The 22332-nt window shown below is 46.8% G+C and overlaps 1 protein-coding gene across 2 annotated transcripts in view; it reads right to left on the reverse strand.

Annotated features, from left to right (window-relative positions):
* Positions 1-22332, reverse strand: part of CNTRL (centriolin) — a 1008983-nt gene that overhangs the window by 596554 nt on the left and 390097 nt on the right. For both annotated transcript variants that reach the window (XM_078641873.1, XM_078641874.1), the window contains one exon: positions 16222-16367. In XM_078641873.1, coding sequence (XP_078497999.1) covers positions 16222-16367 — 146 coding nt within the window. The remainder of the gene's footprint in view (positions 1-16221; positions 16368-22332) is intronic.

The raw sequence follows: 22332 nt of genomic DNA on the forward strand, positions 1-22332 counted from the left end.
TAGTCGAGTCAGCACTGGACAACATCAAACTCCACCCAGCACTGCCAGGCATCAGACCTCACCCTGTCAACCCAAGCCAAAATACTGTAAAATAGATTACTGGGAAATCAGCCTGCCATTAGCAAACGTTACAAGTGTGTTACATATTGAACTCTGTATGCATTCACTGTAATGGAAACAAACAAAATAAAAAGTAATAGACTAACTGTCAAAGGTTTAACGCTTTACAACAGTGATTCCCAAACTGTGGGTCGTGACGTGGTTTTTGGTGGGTCACAATAGTCCACGCAATAACTAAAGATGCCTTTAAATTCTTTCTTAATCTTGTCACATTTGCTGCATTTCAAAGACAAAGGTCAAATGTCAGGCTATGTCTTCTGACAAATTGCTGCTTATGATTTTTAACATTTGGGATTGGTGTTTACAAAATTCTCACACATTGCAGTCAGAGAAGAAAACAAGTTACTTACCTGTAACTGTAGTTCTCCAGTATTGGTAACTTTCATAGATTCACATGCTTCAATCATTCCCCGTCGTCGAGATGGGAGTCCCCGGTATATAAAAAAGCAATGCGTAGATAAATACAAAACAGGACAAAAAAAAAGGCCTAGGCCCATTTCCATTTTGTAGCCCATAACAGTCATTATGTAAAAGAGACTAAACTGTTCCCTTAACTAATTAGGACCTCTCACCCTCTAGAACACTCCTGAGAGAATCTTAGCCCCTCAGATTTTCGAGCACTTGTGCCCAAGATAATGTTTTGTGCCCAAAAATCGAAAGGTGAGCCTCTCGGGGGAGGAGAGTGGGTCGCATGTGAATCTATGAAAGTTACCAATACTGGAGAACTACAGTTACAGGTAAGTAACTTGTTTTCTTACTCCAGCATTGGAACTTTCATAGATTTGGACGTAACTATGGGTTAGAAGGGGCGCACTACATAGTTCTTAAAAGTTTATAGTTGTATGGTGCTCCGAGGTATCACTCTCCGATACAAAGTGTGAAGAAATAACTTTTATGGTTGCACCCCCATAAATAGTTTTTAGGATTGAAATTAAATGTTATGTTGTTTTGCTTTATAGAAGTATCCCCTGGAAGAAGGCAATTGATATGCCGAAATGCATTGGGAAAGCTAAAATGTTTGTTGGAAAAGCTAAAATGTTTGCTCATGAATGAAAACGGATAATGATGAATTCAACACTCATGTGATAATAACATGATGAAATAAAACGTCTACTTTCAAAATTTGATGAACCATTGCATGAAATTATTAAACCTTCTATATAGAAGGACCCATTGGAGCCCGGGGGACATACCCCAGATTTATGGGGGTGCAACCATAAAAGAACTTTCATAGATTCACATGCTTGAATCAGAGTAGCTAGCAGTAAGTAGCACATTTTATTGCGCCCGACACTGATATAAGCCATAATACGACTTGAAACTGCACCATATATATGCTTTGTCTTAAAACTCGCAGGTATTGAATAGCTTAGATATATTCTTTGATAAGAACAACAATGTCTATTCATCTTACAATATGTCAAGAAAACAACCAGTTACAATAAAATGTGAACATGGAATGCATAAAGGAAGGAGAGATGGTAAAGAGGGTTCACCGTCACTGGAAAAGGTTTCTCAGCACCGCTTGTCCCACTGCTGCAGCCTTATCGACGGCTGCATCCAGCCACTAATGTCTAGTGAAGGTGTGGGTACTCTTCTAGGTGGCCGCCCTGCAGATATCCTGGAGAGGTACTCCAGCAAACAAAGCAGTGGAAGTAGACACTGCTTTCGTAGAATAAGCACAAACCCGTGCATTCAACAGCTTCCCAGCCGCCTGATGACAATATTGAATTGCACCTGAAATCTATCGGGAAATTCCCCTTTAGGATAGAGGATAACCCTTCCTGGGTGCACTAAAAGACACAAAGAGCTGCGATGACTTGGGGAAAGGTTTCGTTCTTTGCAAATAGAATTTGAGACAGCGATGGACATCTAGCGAGTGAAGAGCTCTTTTAGCCGCAGTCGTTGGTTGAGGAAAAAACCTTTTAAGAATCAGTTGCTCATTCAAATGAATGCACCTTGGGTATAAATTTCGAATTAGTTCTAAGGACTATCCGGTCTTCTTTAAACTGCAAAAAAGGTTCCTGTATGGTGAGAGCTTGTATCTCCCCAACTCTTCTGGCTGAAGTGAGTGCTAGCAGCAGAGCTACCTTTTAGATCTGCTCTGTGAATGGGTTCAAAGGGCTGCTTCATTAGTTGAGATAATACAATATTTAGTTGCCAGTGAGGTGGTGGAGGCCTCACTGGAGGAAAGGTACGTAATAATCTCTTCATGAATTGTTTGATGATTCTCTCAGACCACAACGATGGTCCAGAGGAAGTTCTTCCGTAACGTGATATAGCGGCCAGATGCACTCTTATCGATGTATGAGCTAAACCAGATTTTGCTAAGAGCAGAATATATAGGATGATCTCATGAGCTGCCAATCTCAGAGGATGAATATTAAACTCCTGGCACCATATACAGAACCTTTTCCTTTCCATCATGTATGTTTCGTTTGTATTTTCAGGCCTGGCATTTGACAAGATATCTTTGCATTCAGGTGAAATATTTAAATGTTGAAATTCACAGTGTTCAGGAGCCAAGATGCTAAACGTAGTTATTTCAGTATTGGATGAAGTACTTGTCCCTTGAACACCGTCAAGAGTGTCGGTATTGGTTGAAGGCGAATTGGATAAGCCTCGACAGCAGAAGAAGCTCCCTGAACCAGTGTTGTCCGGGCCACCATGGGGCTATCAGGATAATCCTGCACGGTTCTCTCTTGATCTTCGTCAGAGTGCGTGGCAGGAGGGGAATCGGAGGAAAGGTGTAGCCTGACTATGCTATCAAAGATGCTTCTCCCAAGACTCTCGTTGGTGAAGCCAGCTTGCGAAGAACCGGCATTTTTAGTTGCAGGTTGTCGCAAAGAGATCCACTGTTGGTTTTCCCCACCTTCGGAAGACCTCTTCTAGAATTTCCTGATTGATCTCCCACTTGTGACAGGTTGATTTGAGCCTGCTCAGATTGTCCGCCTTGGCATTCTGATCTCCAGGAAGATGTTCCGCTTTGAGGGATATTCCATTTTGAACTGCCCACTCCCATATTGTCTGGGCTTCCTGAGATATGGAGAGCTATCTCGTACCGCCCTGTTTGTTGAGATAATGCACCGCTGTTGTGTTGTCTGTCCTGATTAGCACAGCCGATCCTTCTATTCTCGGCAGGAAAGCCAGCAATGCTAATCCCACTGCCTTGAGTTCTAGTACATTGATGTTGCTGTAACTTCCAACGACCACTGACCTGGCGGTCTTGAAGAAACGCTCCCCAACCTTCCAGGGATGCATCAGTGGTAATAACCAGCGGTACTGTAAGGAAGGAAAGGCCGACTGAGATATTTCGTGGTTGGGTCCGCCACGCTACTGCTTGAACCATGGCCGGTGTGATCTTTACAATGTCGTCAAAGGATCCCACTGCTTGACGCCAATGTCGATCCAGTTGTTCCTGCAACGGACGCATTCTCAATCGGATTAAATGAACGAGAGGGATGCAAGAGGACATCGTTCCTAGTAGTGACTTGTAACAGCGTACTGAAAGACACTTACTTTTTGCAAATGCCTGGTATAGAGAGATTAGCCTCTGTTGTCTCTCGATGGAACGGAACGCAACGCTTTGTTTGCTGTGGTGTCCAGAATCGCTCCCAAGAACGTGATGTTCCTCGCAGGATAGAGGGATGACTTTTCCGTGTTCAGAGTCAAGCCCAGCTCAGCAAACAATTCTACACATGCCACTGTTGATGACTGAGCCGATGCACGTGAAGGCGCTTTGATTAACCAGTCGTCCAGGTAAGGAAACACTTGGTGTCTGTTTCCTTAGAACGGCCGCCACTGGAGCCAGACATTTTGTGAACATTCTTGGGGCTGATTTGAGGCCGAATGGCAGTACTTTGAACTGGTAATGGTCTTCGGCCACAGCAAACCGAAGATACTGCCTGTGGGAAGGATGAATGGGAATGTGGAAATGCGCATCCTGCAACTCTAAGGTGGTCATATTATCCCCTGGGTTTAAAAGTAGCAGAATGTCTTGAAGGGAAACCAACCAGAAGGACTGCTTTTTGAGATAAGTATTTAGGATTCTCAGATGCAGAATAGGACGGCATTGACGAAAAGAAATTCAGACTAGGAAAAAAACGGGAATAAAATCCCCTTCCTCTCGGAGATTGGCGCCAGATCTATTGCTCCCTTTCGGAGCATTGTCTGAATCTCCAAGCGCATCGGAGTACAAGGGGGGATTTGAAGAAACTCTAAAGTATGACCAAATTGTATTAGACTGAGGACCCATCGGTCCGTAGTTATTTTTTGCCAATGATGAAGATGATAGGAAATTCTTCCACCCAGGGGAATTTTTGGAGGGGGAGGGATAAATGTAACCGGAGCCTGAAGGTTGTCATTGTCTTCGTGAGTTGGCTTTTCCTTGACGACCTCCTCTTTCCTCTAGGGGCGGAATAGCCCCCCGCCTGTCGTTGACCGTTGTCGGTATGGCTGAGAAGACGTACAGTAGGAGCGGTATCTGTTCTGTTGGTATTCCCCTCTATATGATGCTTTGCCTCTTCCTCTAGCTCCTCGAAAGGGCACCTTCCGGTACTGCAGTGTCCCCAGTGCCTTCGCGGTATCTGTATCCTTTTTGATACTCTGTAGCGCATCATCAACATGTTTACCAAATAAGGCTTCCCCATCGAAGGGAAGATCCAAGATCTTATTGTGGACGTCAGGTCTAAAAGCTGTTGCTCTCAGCCAACCTTGTCGGTGTAACACTTCAGCCGAAGCCCTTTCTACCCCCTGAAGGATCTTTCTGACCTCCTGTCTACTATCCTCAGGAATCGGGTCTATGTAAGGCGACAGGTCACACCACATGCCTATCATATCTGCCCAGAATGGCAAGGGCATTAGCAGCTTTGACAAGAAGAGCTGACATGGAAGAAAACCTTTTTCCTGCATTATCAAAGCGCCTACCCTCTCTGTCAGGAAGCGTTGTAATAGGAGCTGAATGATTTTTGGACTTCTCTTGAGCAACTTGGGAAATGACAGAGTCCGGTTTGGGATGGCCAACTAAACAAGCTGGAGCGTCCCCTGGAGCTTTATACTGCTTCTCCAGTCTGGCGAGCACCGGTGTGATCGTCGCTGGTGTGCTCATGACCTTAAGGTCTTCCTCCCAAACATGGTTAATAATCAGTATAGCCCTAACTGATTTCTGGAATGGCTCCTTGAAATCATATGAGAAACACTCCATCTGGGTAGTTGACATTGGGAGTTCAAATCTTTTCACTGCTCTTTCCATAAAATTATAGAACCCGCCGATGTCCTCCGGTGGTGAATCAATTGGCACTGGAGAGGGAGAAGAAGGCTAAGGAATAAAGTAGTCATTCTTTTCCTTGTTGGGGTCCGCTATCTCTCCCACCTCTTGGTCAGCATCCGTGGTGACTGGATCCGGTTGAGGCATTGGTTAAGGTGATCTTGGCAAGGGCTCTGGCAGTAACTCCCTATTTCTAACTGGAGTAGCCAGAATGGAGCGTGGGCGCGGAGCAACTAATGGCACCTCTTGAGATTCTGGGGTTGGTGGGAACATCTTACTGTAGTCCGCCAACATAAACTGCAGGTCCATCAATAAGGAAGCCGGCATACCAACCATCTCTTCCTGGTAACCCTGACGATAGTGTTGTTAGGGAGGGCAAGGATCCCCGTATTCCTCCTCAAAGTCATTGTCCTGACATTTAACATGTAATTGTGACAGGCTACTTGCATAGCCAAAAGGGTCTTCATCCTCCTCCTCTGAATCCTGTTCCTCCAGCAGGTGTGATGGTACAAGAGGCGTAATTTTGCTCAGTGAGGTGATTTCCGGTGTAATGCTCCTCTTCCGGACCACTTTCAACTTCTCCAGTGCTTTTCCCTCGTCGACGAGCCCGTCATCGAGATCGCCGATGTCACCCTAGCTGACATCAACAGTGGTGCCTTTACCGTCGTCGTCAACGAGGAGCCCGTCGATGGAGTAGTTGTCATTGTAGTCGACGATACCGGCGTCGACAGTGACATCGTCGATGGAGTCATCAGTCCCAGGTCAGGAAGGCTTCTTTGGGACAAACTTTACCTCAATTTTCGTCATCGACGACGAAGTCTTCTTCGTCGACGATACAGATTTAGTTGATTTTACCTCAGGAGGCATTGAGGAAGGCTTCTTGAAGGATTGTTTGACCTGCGGGGGTGATTTAGATGGCTCAGAACCCGTCTTTTTTGCAGCCTTATCCCCTGAAGCATATCCTTTACTCTCCTTTTCTGTACCTTGAGGAGATTTTGAAGGACTGCGCCCAGAAGACCTATGAGTGGTCTTTTTGAGGGCCTTCTTAGGGCGCTCCTCTGAGGAATGAGTATGAGGTGATTTCTTCCTCTTCTGAGACCTCCTAGATGAAGAAGAGGATGCCTCATTGCTATCACTGGAGATAACCTCCTTTCTGGCCTTAAGCTTTTGAAGCCATATCAAAAGGCGTCCTTCATGGTCCCTTAGGGTTTTACTCAAAAAGGTACGACATACCTTACAGTAGTTAGCTTGATGGTACGGATAAAGACAGTAAATTCAGTCAGCATGAGAGTCATCAGTGTAGAGCCTCTTCTTGGAACAAGTGGCACAGGCTCTAAACAAACACTCCAAATCTAAAGTAGCAAGAGAAAGAGCTCAAAGGAGACTCCCTAGCACAACATGCGGTAGAAAATCTAAGGGGCTATGGTTCTCTCATTAGTGTTCTAGAGGGTGAGAGGTCCTGATTGGTTCAGGGAAAAGTGTAGTCTCTTCTACATAATGACTGTTATGGTCTACAAAATGGAAATGGGCATAGGCCTTTTTTTCTGTTTTGTATTTATCTAAGCATTGCTTTTTTTTACACCGGGGACTCCCATCTCGACGACGAGGAATGATTCAAGCATGTGAATCTATGAAAGTTTCAATATTGGAGTAAAGAAAAGTAAAGTGAGTTATGTGACAGTCTTGCTGGGGGTACAGCGAGTTTGAAAGGAAAGGCTGCAGGATGTCATTTTTTGTAACACACAACAAAATGTAAATACCTACAAATGAACTGCATACATTCAGAAGTTAGGAAAGCAAAAATGAAGCATTTTTAATGTAATTCTGAAGTGTGATGGAAATAGATTTGATAGGATCACAAAATGGTGAAGCACAAATGATATAAGATCACAGCTTGGCATCGGACACTCTATGCCATACAAAACCATTTATGTGCAATATATTATTGTCAGCAAAACTGCACAACCGTGCAAATTGAGTGGCCATTTGAATGGAAAATGGAAAATGTGCTCACTGTAAAGGACAGTGTTGTACCACACAATGGTTTAGTCGCATTAAAAAACTACTTGTCCCATGTCCATTAAAACCAGGTGGGTCATGAAAGCTTGTCTTGGTTTTTAAAAGCTTGGTCTGCATGGCTTTCGAGGACGGAGAAAAGAGAGTTCCTAACAGGTGTGTCTAGACCTATGTCATAAAGACAGTCAACAAAACTGTCTCATGTTGCCCTCACACACCCCCCAAGGGGATGACATGCTTCATAATAGGGAGGTGCTCCTCGTCGGGCCGGCGCTGCAATGCCCTATGGGTCCCCCGAAGGTTTGCTTTGGCGGACATCTTTTTGAGAGATGCCGTATGATGCGTGCAAGTGATGTGATTGGTGTGATGGAGTGGTGGAATGTGGTTGTGGGTTAAAACTGATAGGGGAGGTCACAGAATATCCTTTAATAAGGACAGACAGGGGAAGTAAGGATTCCAGCGCCATGCGTCTATAGAGGCACGTCACTGCTTTAAAAGTGCCTGCTGCCAACACTACATATTGGAAGCCCATGGAAGTTGTTGGTTCTGTAAATCTCCTACCCCAGTGCTTCCTGGTAGCCGCAGTGAGGGCCGTGTAGTGTAGGAAATCACCCCCGGGATAGTCAAAGCGGGTTTGCAGATCATTAAACGGGATCATGGCACCTTCCTCATATAGGTCCCCTATGGTAGTCAGCCCTTGTTCCGTTCAAGTCTCCAATCTCTGCCAAATGCCACCGTGTGGCAGGGCCCTGCACATTATCAATGGTATTTCCGGTGCGTAAGGGTATTTAATAAAGGCTCTTCGCAAATATATGTTCCAGCATTTTCGTGCAGTGGTAAGTTCCAGCTGAGGGTCGCAGTGTTGACCGGGAGCCGCAGAATAGCATGGAACATCAACAATAGGGGCCCCAAATCTTCCCTGTGCTCGTCATCTCCCCTAGTGGCCCTCGCCACCCACTGCGTAAGCCATTGAAATTGTGCTGCCAAGTAATAGGCCTCATAGTCTGGGACAGCCAGGCCGCCTTCTGCGCATGAATGTACTGAGCGCCACCCTGCGTCTGCCCTTGCCCCAAAAGAAGGCTTTCAGCATTGAGTGAAGCTGCTTGAAATACTTTGCCGGGATTCAGATCGGTAAGGTCTGAAAGTAATATAAGAGCCTCAGGAGGGTTATCATTTTAAGAAGGGCCACACGTCCCGCTACTGACAGCAGCAAAGAACCCCAGAATTCGAAGTTGGCTTTTGCCCCTCTGATGGCCTTCCCAATATTACCCTCTTGTTTGTGGTAAATATGTGCGCCCAGATAGGCAAGACATTTCTTCCCAATTCACACCCTCTGTGTGCAGCAGACCTACCCTATCTCAACGTGCCGGGAACAGGCAAGATTTCGACCAGTTCACCTTCAATCCTGCTACTCTGCTGAGAGCGTGGAGTAGGTTTTTTGCCCCAAGGAGTTCCGTCCCGAGTCAGCAAGGAAAAGCAAATGGTTGTCAGCATATAAGGCAATATGATGAACCTGTCCAATTACGTCAAGCCCTCGATGTGCCCACCCTGATCTGGCATGTGCTGCTAAGGGCTCCATCGCCAGCGCAAATAACAAAGGGGAGAGGGGACAACCCTGTTGCGTGCCCCTCCCCACCCTGCAAGCGTTGGAGATTAGCCCCCCCAGTTTTAATTCTGGCAGTGGAATCAGTGCAAAAAAGAGCCGTCCAGTTCACAAAGCCAAACCCGGGCCCCATTTTCCGCATCACATGGAATAGGAAAGTCCACTCCAGACTGGCAAAGGCATTTTCTATTTCCACTGAAAATATCGTGGCAGCATCCACGTGATAAGTGTCCGCTTCCAGGATGCACATGAGCCTTCTGATATTGAGCGCTGTGTTTCTAGTGGGGATGACTGGTCGCTATGTATAAGGGTGGTCACGTGAGGGAGAAAACAGGAGGCAAAAATTCTACTTAGTATTTTATCATCAAGATTGAGCATGGATAAGGGGTGGTACACCGTTTTATCCCACACCTACTTGCCCGGCTTTAGCAAAGGGATGATGATCGCTTTTCTAGTGGAGACAGGGAGTTTGCCAAGTCTCTTGACATCATTATATAATTGTACGAGTTTGGGAGCTAAGAGGTCAATGTATGTGAGGTAAAATTCTATCGGGAGAACATCAGTGCCTGGGGTTTTATTGCGGGCCATACTCTTGATAGCTCCACGCACCTCCCTTACTTTGATCTCTTGTCCTAGCGAGATTGCTGTATCCTCATCCAGTGCACGTAGAACAACCACTTGCATGAACTCCTGCAGTTCCTTATCCGTTGGGGACAGCTGACTTTGATAGAGCTCAGTATAATATTCCAAAAATAAGTCATTGATCCCCTGTTGGTCAAATCTGGCTACCCCATTCTGGTCTCTAATCTCCAGTATGACTGACCCACGTCTGGCCAGGTTGGCCAACCAGGCCAGAAGGGCCCCCGATTTGTCCCTCTTCGAGTGTGCCCAAGTTATGTAGTTTTAGTAATCAAAGCATCGCAGGTGCTCTACCTGAGTGGCTACTGCCTCCCTAGCCTCTAGTAACTCCTGCTGTTTATCTGGGTGTTCGGGTCTGTCCTTTTCCAGGGCGCGAAGGCGCTCATCATCTCTCTTTATATCTTGGAGGAGAACCTTCCGAACTCCAACCATCTCAGATATGCACCTCTCCCTAAGGACTGCTTTACAGGCGCCCCACTCCACGAGGGAGGATGTGGCTGTACCCTCGTTGTCTTGAAAGTAGTTAATGATAGCTGTGCCTATTGTAATGCGGAAAGCTTGGTCGTCTAAGGCTCCGGGCGCAAGCACCAAGTGGGGATTTTTGGGCGCGCACATGACCATTGTAACTGCACCAGAACAGGGTTGTGGTCAGAGAGTGTCCTGGTGAGGTATTCACTGCAGCCAACCCAGTCATGGACATCAGGTGAGCACAGAATGGCATCCAGTCTGACATGTAATTCGTGGAGGGCCGAGAAGAAATAGTAATCTCAGGTCATAGGGTTTTGTGCCCTTAAGGTGTCAATTAAGCCCCATTTCTGTTGCCAAATTACGGCGTGAGTCTGCCAGTTTGTGTGCAGGTGCATTATGGAGTGGAGGGTGAGATCGGTCAAGGGTAACGCCAGAGGTGCAATTAAAGTCGCTCCCCAATAGCATCAACCCAGTGAGGAAGGTCGCCAACTTTCCTGATAGTAGGGAGAAGAAGGCCGGTTGGTCCGAGTTGGGTGCATAAATGCTACCTAGTGTGAGGTCCCTACCGTCTAGTCTCCCCGACACCACCACATATCTGCCCTCTGGGTCAATCAGTTGTGTTGTGCATTGGAATGGAACACCTGTCCTTACCCATATCAATACTCCACTCGCAAAGGTAGAGTACGTGGTGTAATAAGCCTGACCCCTCCAGCTGCGTTGCAACGCCTTCCCATATGAGCTTCTTGGAGGAATGCGATCTGAATGCCTCTACGGATCAAATAAGAGTGTATGCGCCTGACCATAGAGTGCATACCCCGCACATTCCACAAGAGACTAGTTCTCTTGGTTCTCACCCGAGCTTGTAGCTCAAAAAAAAAGTTGTAAACGACTGGAAAGAAACTGGAGGAAATCGTACGACCCGGAACCAAAAAGGGCAGATAAAATGGCAATACAGCTCTACCACAAGAGCATTAGGGTAGCACAGGCAGTTTTCTTTGAAGAGAAAATATCCAAGGCCTCCAACTCTTCTAAGGAGCTGTTCAAAATTGTCAAGGGACTGACAACGGTAAAAGAGGGAGTCACCAGGCCACAATACTCTAAAGAAAGGTGCGATGGATTGGCCACGTTCTTTAAAAGTAAAGTAGAAAAAATCTATAACTCCCTTCCCCCAGCCCAAACATCAGGAGCAGGGACGCAAAGAAAAACACACTGCGAACAAAATTAACCAGAACTACTGACACACCCTGCTCTCAGTTCTATTCCACCGCTCAACACAGATAGTATCTCCAGATTACTGAAGGAAATCAAATCAGGCTCACCAAGGGATCCAGCCCCTCCGTATATTCTTGCACAAGGAGGAAATTCAATGACTACCCAATTATGCAAGGTAATAAACCTCTCCCTTGAAAAAGGGGTAGTTCCGAGGGACTGGAAACACGCATCCGTGAAGCCCTTGCTGAAAAAGGTAGATCTGGATCCTGCGGATTTATCTAATTATCGTCCAATATCGTTATTGCCGATAATGGGAAAAATTGCAGAAAAGCAGGTCAACTCTACGATCTCTTCCTTTCTGGAAAAAAACAACGTTATCCACCAGTCTCAGATGGGGTTTAGACCAAAACACAGCACTGAATCGGCGCGATTAGTGGTCACTGAAAAACGTAAGTCTATATTGGACCAGGGTAAAACAGCAGCAGTGGTACTCCTTGACCTAAGTGCTGCGTTTGATACGGTAGACCACACAGTACTAATTCAGAGGCTGGAAATGTAGGAAAAGGAGGAATGGCAAAGAAATGGGTAGCATCTTTCTTGAGCAATAGACACTTTCAATGTGTGGAGGCAGGTTACCAGTCTGACCCACTCGAAGCCCCCTGGGGAGTGCCACAGGGCTCCTCCCTGAGCCCGACGTTATTTAACGTCTATCTCAGCCCTCTGGCTCAGCTAGTGCATGAACTCGACATCTCCATCGTGTCATACGCCGATGACACGCAATTGGTGTTTTCAATCACGGAGTCGCTGAACTCAGATCACCGGCAACTTGTCCCCTGCCTCGAAAAGATCGGAGCATGGATGGCAAACTGCAAGCTTAAGTTGAATGGAGATAAAACAGAGCTAATGATTCTGGGCAACAATTCCAACCCTACACTTGAAATTCCCTGGCCAACAAGCTGGGGGCCTACACCCTCCCCCAAGGCTGCCATTAAGGATCTAGGCGTATGGTTGGACCAGAACCTAACAATAGAAAATCATGTCTTTGCTCCCAGAGGATGCTAGGAGAACCATAGTTCAGGCCTTAGTCACGTCGCGACTGGACTATGGTAACTCCCTCTTCTTGGGATCGCCCAAATATGTGGTAAAAAGACTACAAGTGGTTCAGAACGCTGCCGCTCGAATGTTGCTGAACATCCCCAGACGCCAATCAGCCAGGGCAGGACTACGGAAACTGCATTGGCTTCCGATACAGGCCAGAATTAAATTCAAGTCTCTGAGTATGGCCCATAGAGCCATGCAAGGGAGAGGCCCTGTTCTGATTAAAAAAATAATCACACACTACCTTCCGGAGCGGAACCTCAGGTCCAGCTCAAAATGCCTGATGAAAGGAGCCCCAGTTAAAAAAGTGAGGTGGGGGGGACGTTCCTTCACTCATCTGGCACCGAGGCTCTGGAACAGCCTCGACCCAGAGATTCGTCTCATTGAAAATGAACTCTCTTTCAAAAAAAGGCTTAAGACCTGCTCTCCCCGCAAGACTAACTGTTGGCCGTCTGCCCTCCTTATCTGATAGCGCTGAGATGCCCAAGGGTGGTCACGCGCTCTATAAATCCCACAAACATAAACAAACATAAACTAGTCAAGCCTAATGGGGATCCCATTGTTGTAGCTTATGTTCACGACCCTTAAACTTTACCCGGTGACACGCCTGGATCCCCTTAAAAAAACAACTATAGAAACGACCCCAACTGCCCCTCCAACTGGATGTTTCTCATCAGTCAATGTAGGGAAGGCATAAGTTCGCTGACACTGCACCAGTGGGACAGGGATGGATGTCACACCATGGCCTTCACACGAGATCGTCAGCCGTTTGGGGCGTAACCTGTGGCATGTCCATTCCTAGACTGTCGTTGTCGCTGCAGACCAGTGAGGTCTCCGATCTGCCAGTGTGGCGCCCACTCCCCCTCAGAGGGGAACCAGGGCTTTTTGACTGTGCGATATCACCACCTGTAGCGCTTTGCGACATTCAAGGCTAAGTTCTCTGGTCAAAGGAGTCTTGGTTCCAACCCTATGGCTGCGAGGAATCTGCTGTTGGGGTACTAGGAGCTGAAGCATGCTGATCTACCGAGCTGCGAGTTACAAGCCAGTCCCAAGCTTCTTGTGGCGTGTTGAAGAAGCGAGTCCCCGTCAGGTCCGCCACCCAAAGCAGAGCATGAAATAACATTGCATAGGGCAGGTTCGATTTGCATAGTTTAGCCTTTATAGCAGCGAAGGACGTCCTGCTTCGTTGTACTTCCCTTGTAAAATCCGGGAAAATCATGACATTCTTCTGGTCAATGTGCAGTTCCTGTTTTTGGCGGGCACTTTGAAAAATGTTGTCTCTGTCCCGAAAGTGTAGAAGTCTGGTCACAATGGGCCTGGGAGGAACCCCTAGTTTTAGGGGTTTAGCTGGAACTCTGTGAGCCCGTTCCGGAGCGTAGAAGGAGGATTTTCCTGTTGGAGCCACTTCAGAACGGAGCCAGTCCACCAAGTTTTTCTGGAATCCCGATGATTCGGATGTTGTTCCGACGCGACCTCCCTTCACATCTCCTGGACAGATTCTGGCAGTCCGCTCATCTCTTTCTCACTGCTGGCACTCTGTCCTTGAGCTAACGGTGATCGTCCTTTAGCAGGCTGCGGTATGTTCCAATAGCATCGATTTTCTCTTCCAGCGCCTCTCTGGAGGCAGTTATGGCCTGCATGATGTCAGCCAATGTAGGTTTCTGGGAGGTCGGGTCTCCACTTGTTTCGGGCAATTCAACCTCCTCTTCGGAGCGGGTTCCTGGGGCATCCACGCTAACGACAGCAAACCCCTATTTCTTTTGCGTTCTCCCCATCTCAAAGATGCTACGTACTGGTGTGGAGTTGGATCGCGCTCTGTGTCTGCTGTGGGTAATGCATCGGAGCACCACCAATTCCGTCGGGTCGCCTCTTACACATCGCGCTCTTCTAACTCGCATGCAAGACACCGCCGCTGCTTCCGGTGGTCTCGGCCACTGCAGGTGCTGTGGGTAGTGGTCACACTGAAGGAACAAAAGGGGGTGGTGATGGACGGAGCATCTGAACCAATCAAACACTCACACCCAGTCAAAAGATCTTGGTTTGATCCATCACCGTTCTTTAGCCCACTTTGCCATGTGATGGATCAAACCCAGATCTTTTGACTGGGTGTGAGTGTTTGATTGGTTCAGATGCTCCGTCCGTTACCACCCCCTTTTGTACCACACTGAAGGAACCACCGCCGAGTGGCACACGGGTCCTGGTAGTGGCCCCCCCGGCGTTTGTCGGTGTCAGCTCGTCCCAATCAATCTCTGCGGCCTCCCCTCGTTGACATATGTGAAGGGCAGACAATTTGTTGCACTCTCCACAATCACTGCGCAGGCACACCCCACTCACCGGCGATGACCCTGCAGTCCTCCGCCGCCAGATGCAGGCTCATTCCAGATCCATGCGTTGGGGGTTCTGATTTTCCCCCTTGTGCTTGTGAGTCGGGATGCCTGTTGGGTGGAATGGGGTCCTATTCTGGGGCCTGCTTTGTTGGCAGTTCGTCGCAGTAGTTATTTAATGCCGCTTACCGCATGGGCGCCCATCTGCAATCTACTGCTGCAGGCGCGCAATCTCCATTTACGATGCTGACGTCGACGACGGAGGCAGTTGAAGGCTCCCTATCACTGTTCGCCCCCATCAGGGGCCTGGTTCGGTATACCCAAGCTCCCTCCTGTGCGGGTGCTAGTCCGGCCTCACACCCCGCATTCTCCCAGCTACAGTTACCAGGGTCTGGCGGTTCTGCACTGATAACTCTGGTGCCTCTTACGCGGCGCTGCGCTCCCAAGGCCCCTGTCTCTGCTTGTCGTGCTCCGGGGCCCCCTGGGGAAGCAGGGGCTTCTCTCTGCCGTGGCAGCCTCATCAAGTCATCCATGGCGTGGCCGCCATTTTGCGATCGGTGCTGCTGGACCGGGATCGCCTCCTTGCAGCTTTACGGGTTAGTTCTCCCTGCAGTGTTCCCACGTCAGCGATGCGGGCAATGAAAGGCTCCCTGTCTCTGGTAGCGCCCTTTGATATCCTGGTCTAGCAGCGCTGAGCTGCCCCCCGCGTGAACTCCTCTCTAGCCGGTCCCCGCAAGGTCTCCCAACCACAGCCACCAAGCGCAGGCGGGCTGTTGTAGGCAGCTCTAGCACTGCACAAACGGCGTTGCTATCTCCAGGCACTCACTACTAGCCGCTGAGTTCCGGAGCTCCGCAGGGAAGGAGGGGCGTCTCACAACTACATCAGGCTTTTCAGACCATCGGAGGTGCGGGCGCCATTTTGTGGTCACTCCCGATAGCTTGTATTCGGCGCTCTGCAATCGTGCAGGGATACTCAGGACTGCGGCGCTCTCACACCGCCGACAAGTCCTCAAAGCTCACGGCTCGGCAGGATGGGCCTCGCAAGTGAGCTTTACTGCTCCGTCGGCGAGTCGTGATCGCTGTGCACTGCCATTCACAGCATGGGCACCATCTTGCCGCCGCTCCACATTTGCCAGCAAACTCCGGTTTCTTCTTCTCGTTCAGCAGCCATGCGGACAATCGTGACTCACTGCCACCCCTTAAGAATACCGGGAGACAAACCTGTTAAGAACTCTCTTTTCACCCTTCTCAGGAACTAAAGCCCCAATTTTTGAGTCTTTGATCTACCCATAGGAGCACAGGCGCTGGACCCACTAAACTAGCTCTGAGTGCCTCCCCTCCCATCTGTCTCCCAGAGAGGAAATTCATTGAAACTTGGCTTTCGAGGATCCAAGTCTTCATCTTTTTTCAATATGTTTTTTGTTTCTTATCTTCAGTTAAAGAGATATATTAACTACATTATTTATTCAACTTACCTGAGCTCTCCAACTCCGGTCTGAAGTTTCCTTTTAAGCTCAGCCACACGAGCTGTCAGTTGATCAGGGTGAATTAGGTTATTAGCAGCCTGGTCTCGCTGACGATGTAACTCCTTAAGTTGATTGCTCAATGTATCATTATCGCCCTACGAAAACATGAAAACATTTTCAGACTGCAGTACTCCAGAGTAGGAATCACAATTCTGTGCCCTTTTGATATCAAACATCAAACCTGTATCTCCAAAGAACCGTGAAAATACAGAGTAAAGAAATCATGTTTACAAACAATTAATGATTTAAACCAAAATCATATTTTGCGTCACTTTGTAGGCAGAAGGTACTGAAAGGATAAATAGGAAGATTTTTCGAAATTAGTAAACCAGTGATGGCATCACCTTTAAACTGAGAAAAGAGGTGTGAAAGTGACTGCACTTTAACTCCACTTTTCAGGTAGAAAACTGTTGTGGTGTAGTAGGATCAAATGTACATGACATTCCCTAGAAGGGGTGAGATTAGAGCCAAAGGAGCTAACTTGATAGTCTTAAGGTCCTATACATCTATATGGAGCCTGCTTTGGGTATCATCAAATTCTCACTAACAAGCTTGCTGAAAAAGCAGTGAAACACCAAGAGAGAGCATCTGTTACCAGAGTGACCATTGGCCATGGCAGAGCAAAGATTTCCCCAAAGGAATATGATTCCGTACAGACCACACTTAATGATTCTGCAGTGGTGGGTGGATACCAGCACCCAGTTTCAAAGGGACTCCTAGAATTGACTCCAGTGGAAGCGATGGGTATAATGCAAAGATTACATCCTGAGGAACAAGAAAAATGCAGGCTGCTATGTTACTCAAAAGTTTCGGGAAACAGACAGTTTGAAGGGAAGGAGAATGAAGGAAAGAGGACGATCATCTCTGCTAAGCCCTGTACCTCACCAACCCTGTCTAGTCACAATTACAGTAATGAATTGGATCTTCCTCAATGGAATGGAGCAGAGTAGACCTCTTGTTGGGGTTATAGGTATACATTAGGTTTGCCGAAATTGTGCCAAATAGAAAACACACTTCTCCAGCCCAGCACCTGTGACAATCAGAAGTCTCTCGATCTTCATTATACAAAAGGGCTGTGCAATATACCTCTTGGTCATAAATAAAATCTTCCAACTAAGTCTCTGTCTGTGCCTATGGAATCTGTGCTTACGTCAGCATTTAGATTTTCTCTTAGTGGACTACCTTATTTCCAGTGTCACAAGTCCCAAGATGGATTATTAAGCTCTGCACTTCTTTGGCGACCTAGGGTAGACAGAATATGTTCTTTTTTGGAGGAACGTGCTCCACTGCACTTTGCAGTGGCTGCTGTTACCTTCATAAGTGGAAAACGGTCTTCATGAGAGGTGGTATGGAAAAGAAGTGGAATTGGTTTGAGAGGTCGAAATTAAAGGAACACAGAACCAACAGAGACCAGATGCGGAGTACCCTAAGGATCCTCACTCAGCCCCACCCTCTTCAACGTCTACATGGCCCCCCTCGCAACCATCGTCAGAAACCATGGGCTCAACATCGTCTCCTACGCTGATGACACCCAGATCATCCTCTCCCTCACCAAGGAACCCGACATCACTAGGCACAACTTCCAAGAAGGAATGAAAGCAGTTGCAACCTGGATGAAGAACAGCTGCCTGAAACTCAACTCAGAGAAAACAGAAGTCCTCATCCTCGGCTCCACCCCCTCAGCAGGGGATGACACCTGGTGGCCCCCCGCCCTCAGAAACCCACCCACTCACCCAGACAGACCATGCATGTAACCTTGGCATCATACTGGACTCATCGCTCACCATGAATAGCCAGATCAATGCTGTCTCCTCCACATGCTTCAACACCCTCCGCATACTAAGCAAAACATTCAAATGAATACCCTCTGACTCCAGGAAAACTGTCACTCACACCCTGATCACCAGCAGACTGGACTATGGCAAGGCCCTCTGTGCCGGAATAAAAAAAAACCTCCTCTGCAAACTCTAGACCACCCAGAACGCCGCAGCCAGACTAATCCTTAATATCCCACAACGCGACCACATCACCCAACACCTCTGGGACCTCCACTGGCTACCCATCAAAAGAAGAATAACGTTCAAGCTGCTAATGCACGCCTACAAGGCTCTCCTCAACATCGGACCACAATACCTCAACAACCGCCTCTCCTTCCATGCCCCAAGAGAAACATCAGCCCAGCCGACCTCTCCCTAGCCACCGTCCCACGCGTCTACAGGAACAGAGTGGGTGGAAGGTCCTTCTCCTACATCACAGCCAAAACCTGGAACGATCTCCCCCTTCACCTCCGGGGTAGCCCGACACTGGACCAATTCAGAAAAGACCTCAAGACCTGGCTCTTCGAATGACCCCAACGGAGCTGCAGGATTGAGAGTATAGTGAAGCATAAGGATGTTCATGTAATAGACAAGACAAAATAATAAAAGGAACTACAGCAACCCAGGGCTTCTGGGGAAGAGGGTGGCGCATGTGAATCTACAGCACTACATACCATAAACAGATGTCTACATGGTAAGTAACATATTCCGTTTGTGGCATGTGTAGCTGTAGATACACACTCTGTGTATAGACTAGAAAGCAGTTTTCCCTGTAAGGTTGTGTAGCCGGAGCATGCTATTGGCATTGTTCTTTGCCTTTTATTTATTTTTGGGTTTTTAAAACATAAATAAAAGCATTGTCATTTACAATGCCAATAGCTTAAACGTGCATATATATGAGGCCTATTGCATTGCAAATGCTTGTTACTAGTAGAGTGTGGTGTTGGAGGTGCTACAAGCTGCCTTTTGGCTATGGCATAGCATGTTTGAATAGCCCTGACTAGCCAGTGAGCAATTCCCTGCTTCGAAATAGCAGTTCCTCTACAAGGTTTAGAGAAGGCTACAAATAACTGTTGAGTTTTATGAAATGTTTGTGTGCAATCTATATAGTACATAAGGGCTCATTTAACATCTAGAGGCACATGCATCAAACATGCCATTTGTGATTCCTTATTAGCGAAGAATAAGGATTTGCTAATAAGGAAGTGCAAATACCTATGCATGTTGGAATCGCTGAGAAAATAGAGATTCCTACAAATTCCTTAATTGCGACTCGCTAATTGCGAGTTGCAATTAAGGAATTGCTCCCCATTCATTCCTATGGACATACAGGCCCATAGGAATGAATGGGAGATTGCATGCGCAATTTGCGAGTACCAATAGGGTGCAAGGGTGTCAAAATGACACGCTGTTGCACCCCTGAAATAGTGATGTGCACCCATGTTGCGCACACACATGCCCCAAGGGCATTTGTTTGCGCTACATGAAATTTTGAAAAATGCACTAAAGTGCATTTTTCAAAGTATTTTACAAATTATCATCAAGTTCAACTTCATGGTAATTTGCGCCCCCTATTAGCGAAATAACTATTCTAAGAGGTTCTTGCATTGCATTTAAGGAATCGCAAATTGCGATTCCTTAAATGCAATCGCAATTTGATAAATCGTAAATAATTGCGAATTCTCAAATTGCGAGTGCCTTGAACCTTGATGTATCACAAATGCCCTTTTTGCGGGCGCAGACGGACGATTTTTGCGAATCGCACCGTTTGCGCTCGCAAAAATAGTTGATGCTTGTGCCTACTAGTGTATAAAGTGCCTGTTCTACCACTAAGGTTGGAGGTGGAAAGAAACCTGGTAAATCTATGGTTTGCTTGAGGCGAAAAGAAGATAAGACCTTAGGTAGGAACTTTGGGTTGGTTCAAAGAACTACACTGTCAGAATGTACTTTTAAAAAAAGTTCTTCTAGGGTTTACGCTTGAATCTTACATGTCTAAGGGAATTAATTGCGACTAAGAAGGCTAGTTTCCATGACAGAAATTGCAACAGACAAGAATGAAGGGGCTCAAAAGTGGTCCCTAATAATCTTGTGAGAACTATATTCAGATTTCAGGATGGTTTTGGCATGCGTCTGGGAGGAATTTCTCTTTTTAAACCTTCTATGAAAGCTGGGATGCTGTAGAGGTAGGAGTGACTCCTGTTCTGTAAGTGTGCTGCCACTGCTGCCAAATGTAAGCAAATAGACGTGTAAGCTAGTCGAACAAGTTACTTACCTTTGGTAACGATATATCTGTAAGAAACATTAATTGCACATTAAAAAGGCAGCAGACAATGTCCTGTATTTTGTGGTTTATGGGGATGATCTGTTTAGAAAGACAGTAGTGTACTAGTCTCTTTCACTTTGCTGCATAATAGACCTTAGTGGTGGTGTGATGGGCTTCCATGAGGATATTCATGCACTCAAGGGGTAAATTAAGGTACCCAAACTCTAGGATTTCAGGAGCGAAATTGCTAGGTTGAGTTGCTTTGGATTGGGATGCCTTAGAGTTCTCTAATGTTGCATGAGAAAGTCTGGGTTGTTGGGGAGCTTCTGATGCTGAACTAGACAGAACTCGAGGAGGGGCTGTAAACCAGGGTTGTCTGGCTCATATGAGAGCAACTAGAATTCATGTGAGGGAGGTTTGCTGTTGTTTCCTCACTACATATGGAAGTAGTGGGAGAGGTGGAAAAGCGTAGGCAAATATCCCTGACCAGTTCATCCATAAACCCCCCCCATTTGGAAGTATGGGACCTGGACTTGAGGGTGAAGTTCCCACTCGTGGATTTGTGGCTGCATTCTGCTGAACAGATTTGCAAAGTCATTGTCCACTCTTGGTAGATGTTCTTCTAAAAGGTGGACTTTGTTGAGTATCACCCATCGTCAAATGATCTGTGCTAGTGTGTGCCCCCTGCTTCTGAAAGTACTATATTGTTGTCATGTTTTCTGTTTTGATTAGGGTGGTTTTGTGATGAATGTGGCAGAAAAAAGCCTTGAGTGATAGTTAAATAGCTAGCAACTCCAAGTAGCTTATGTGCGATGTCTATTGTAGGGGAGTCCATAGACCTTGAACATTTGTGTTTTGTAGGTATGCTCCCCATCCCATGAGGGATGCATTCATGGTAATGGTCATGTGTGGAATACGGTCTAGAAAAGGCCTGCCCTGCTGCAAATTGCTGGTGTTCTATCACTTTAGAGAGTGAAATGAACTGGCCGTTAACAACACTAGATACGCCCAGGGACCCTCCGCTTGTGACCATTGCTTCATTAAGCACTCTTGGAGTGGACGCATGTGAAGCCTGACGTGCAAAACAATGACGAGGCAGGATGCCATCAACCCTAATAAGCGCATGACTGTGCGAACTGTTATTTGACAATTTGGCTGAAAAAGAGGCAGCAGAAACTGAAAAGCTTGAATTCGAGAAGGACTGAGATAGACTTTCCATGTCACTGAGTTTAGGATTGGCCCTAGAAAGGGTTGATTTTCTAATGGTGTAGGTTGGATTTTCCCAGGGTACAGCCCAGATTGTGTAATAGCTCCATTGTTCTGTGTGTGTGAGCAGGACACTGCTGTTTGCTTGAGCTCTTTATCAGCCAATCGTCTAGGTAAAGGAAGACGTGGATGCTGTTTCTTCGTAAGTGAGCTGCAAACACAGTCAAACATTTTGTGAAGACCCTAGGTGCGGTAGTAACCCCAAAGTGTAGAACTTTGAATTGATAATGTTGGCCACTTACCACAAACTTAAGGTAACAGCAATGGGCTGGGTGGATTAGTATGTATGTAGGAAGCTGGCTTTTTATGTTGTGATGCCAATGTAAGAGCGCACTATGCAAAAAGTCCAGACGACCCTTATTTGGTTTACAGGGCTTGCTTTAATAACCCCAAGTGCTCTATTTGTGGTAGTGTGGTTGAGCAGCTTAGGCTTATCAGAGGGGAGTGTTAAGCATTTGTTGTACACACAGACAATAAATGGTTCACAAACTCAATAAGAAATCTGAGATCAATGTATAAAAATAATGTATATTTTTATAGGAATTTAGACATCAAGATCTTCAAAGTAACGTTAGTGCCAAATGGGCTTAGGGGGTCGTCCCCAGGTCTGGAGGGAAGCCGGGTCGCGTATCAAATGCGTCAGAGGCTTTGAGGCCTCTGGCCTGGATATGCTAAAACACTAGCCATCCTGCTGGAGGAGGTGGGATCATCTAT

The sequence above is a fragment of the Lissotriton helveticus genome, chromosome 5_1 (genome assembly GCF_964261635.1).
Source record: "Lissotriton helveticus chromosome 5_1, aLisHel1.1, whole genome shotgun sequence".
Lineage (NCBI taxonomy): Eukaryota > Metazoa > Chordata > Amphibia > Caudata > Salamandridae > Lissotriton > Lissotriton helveticus.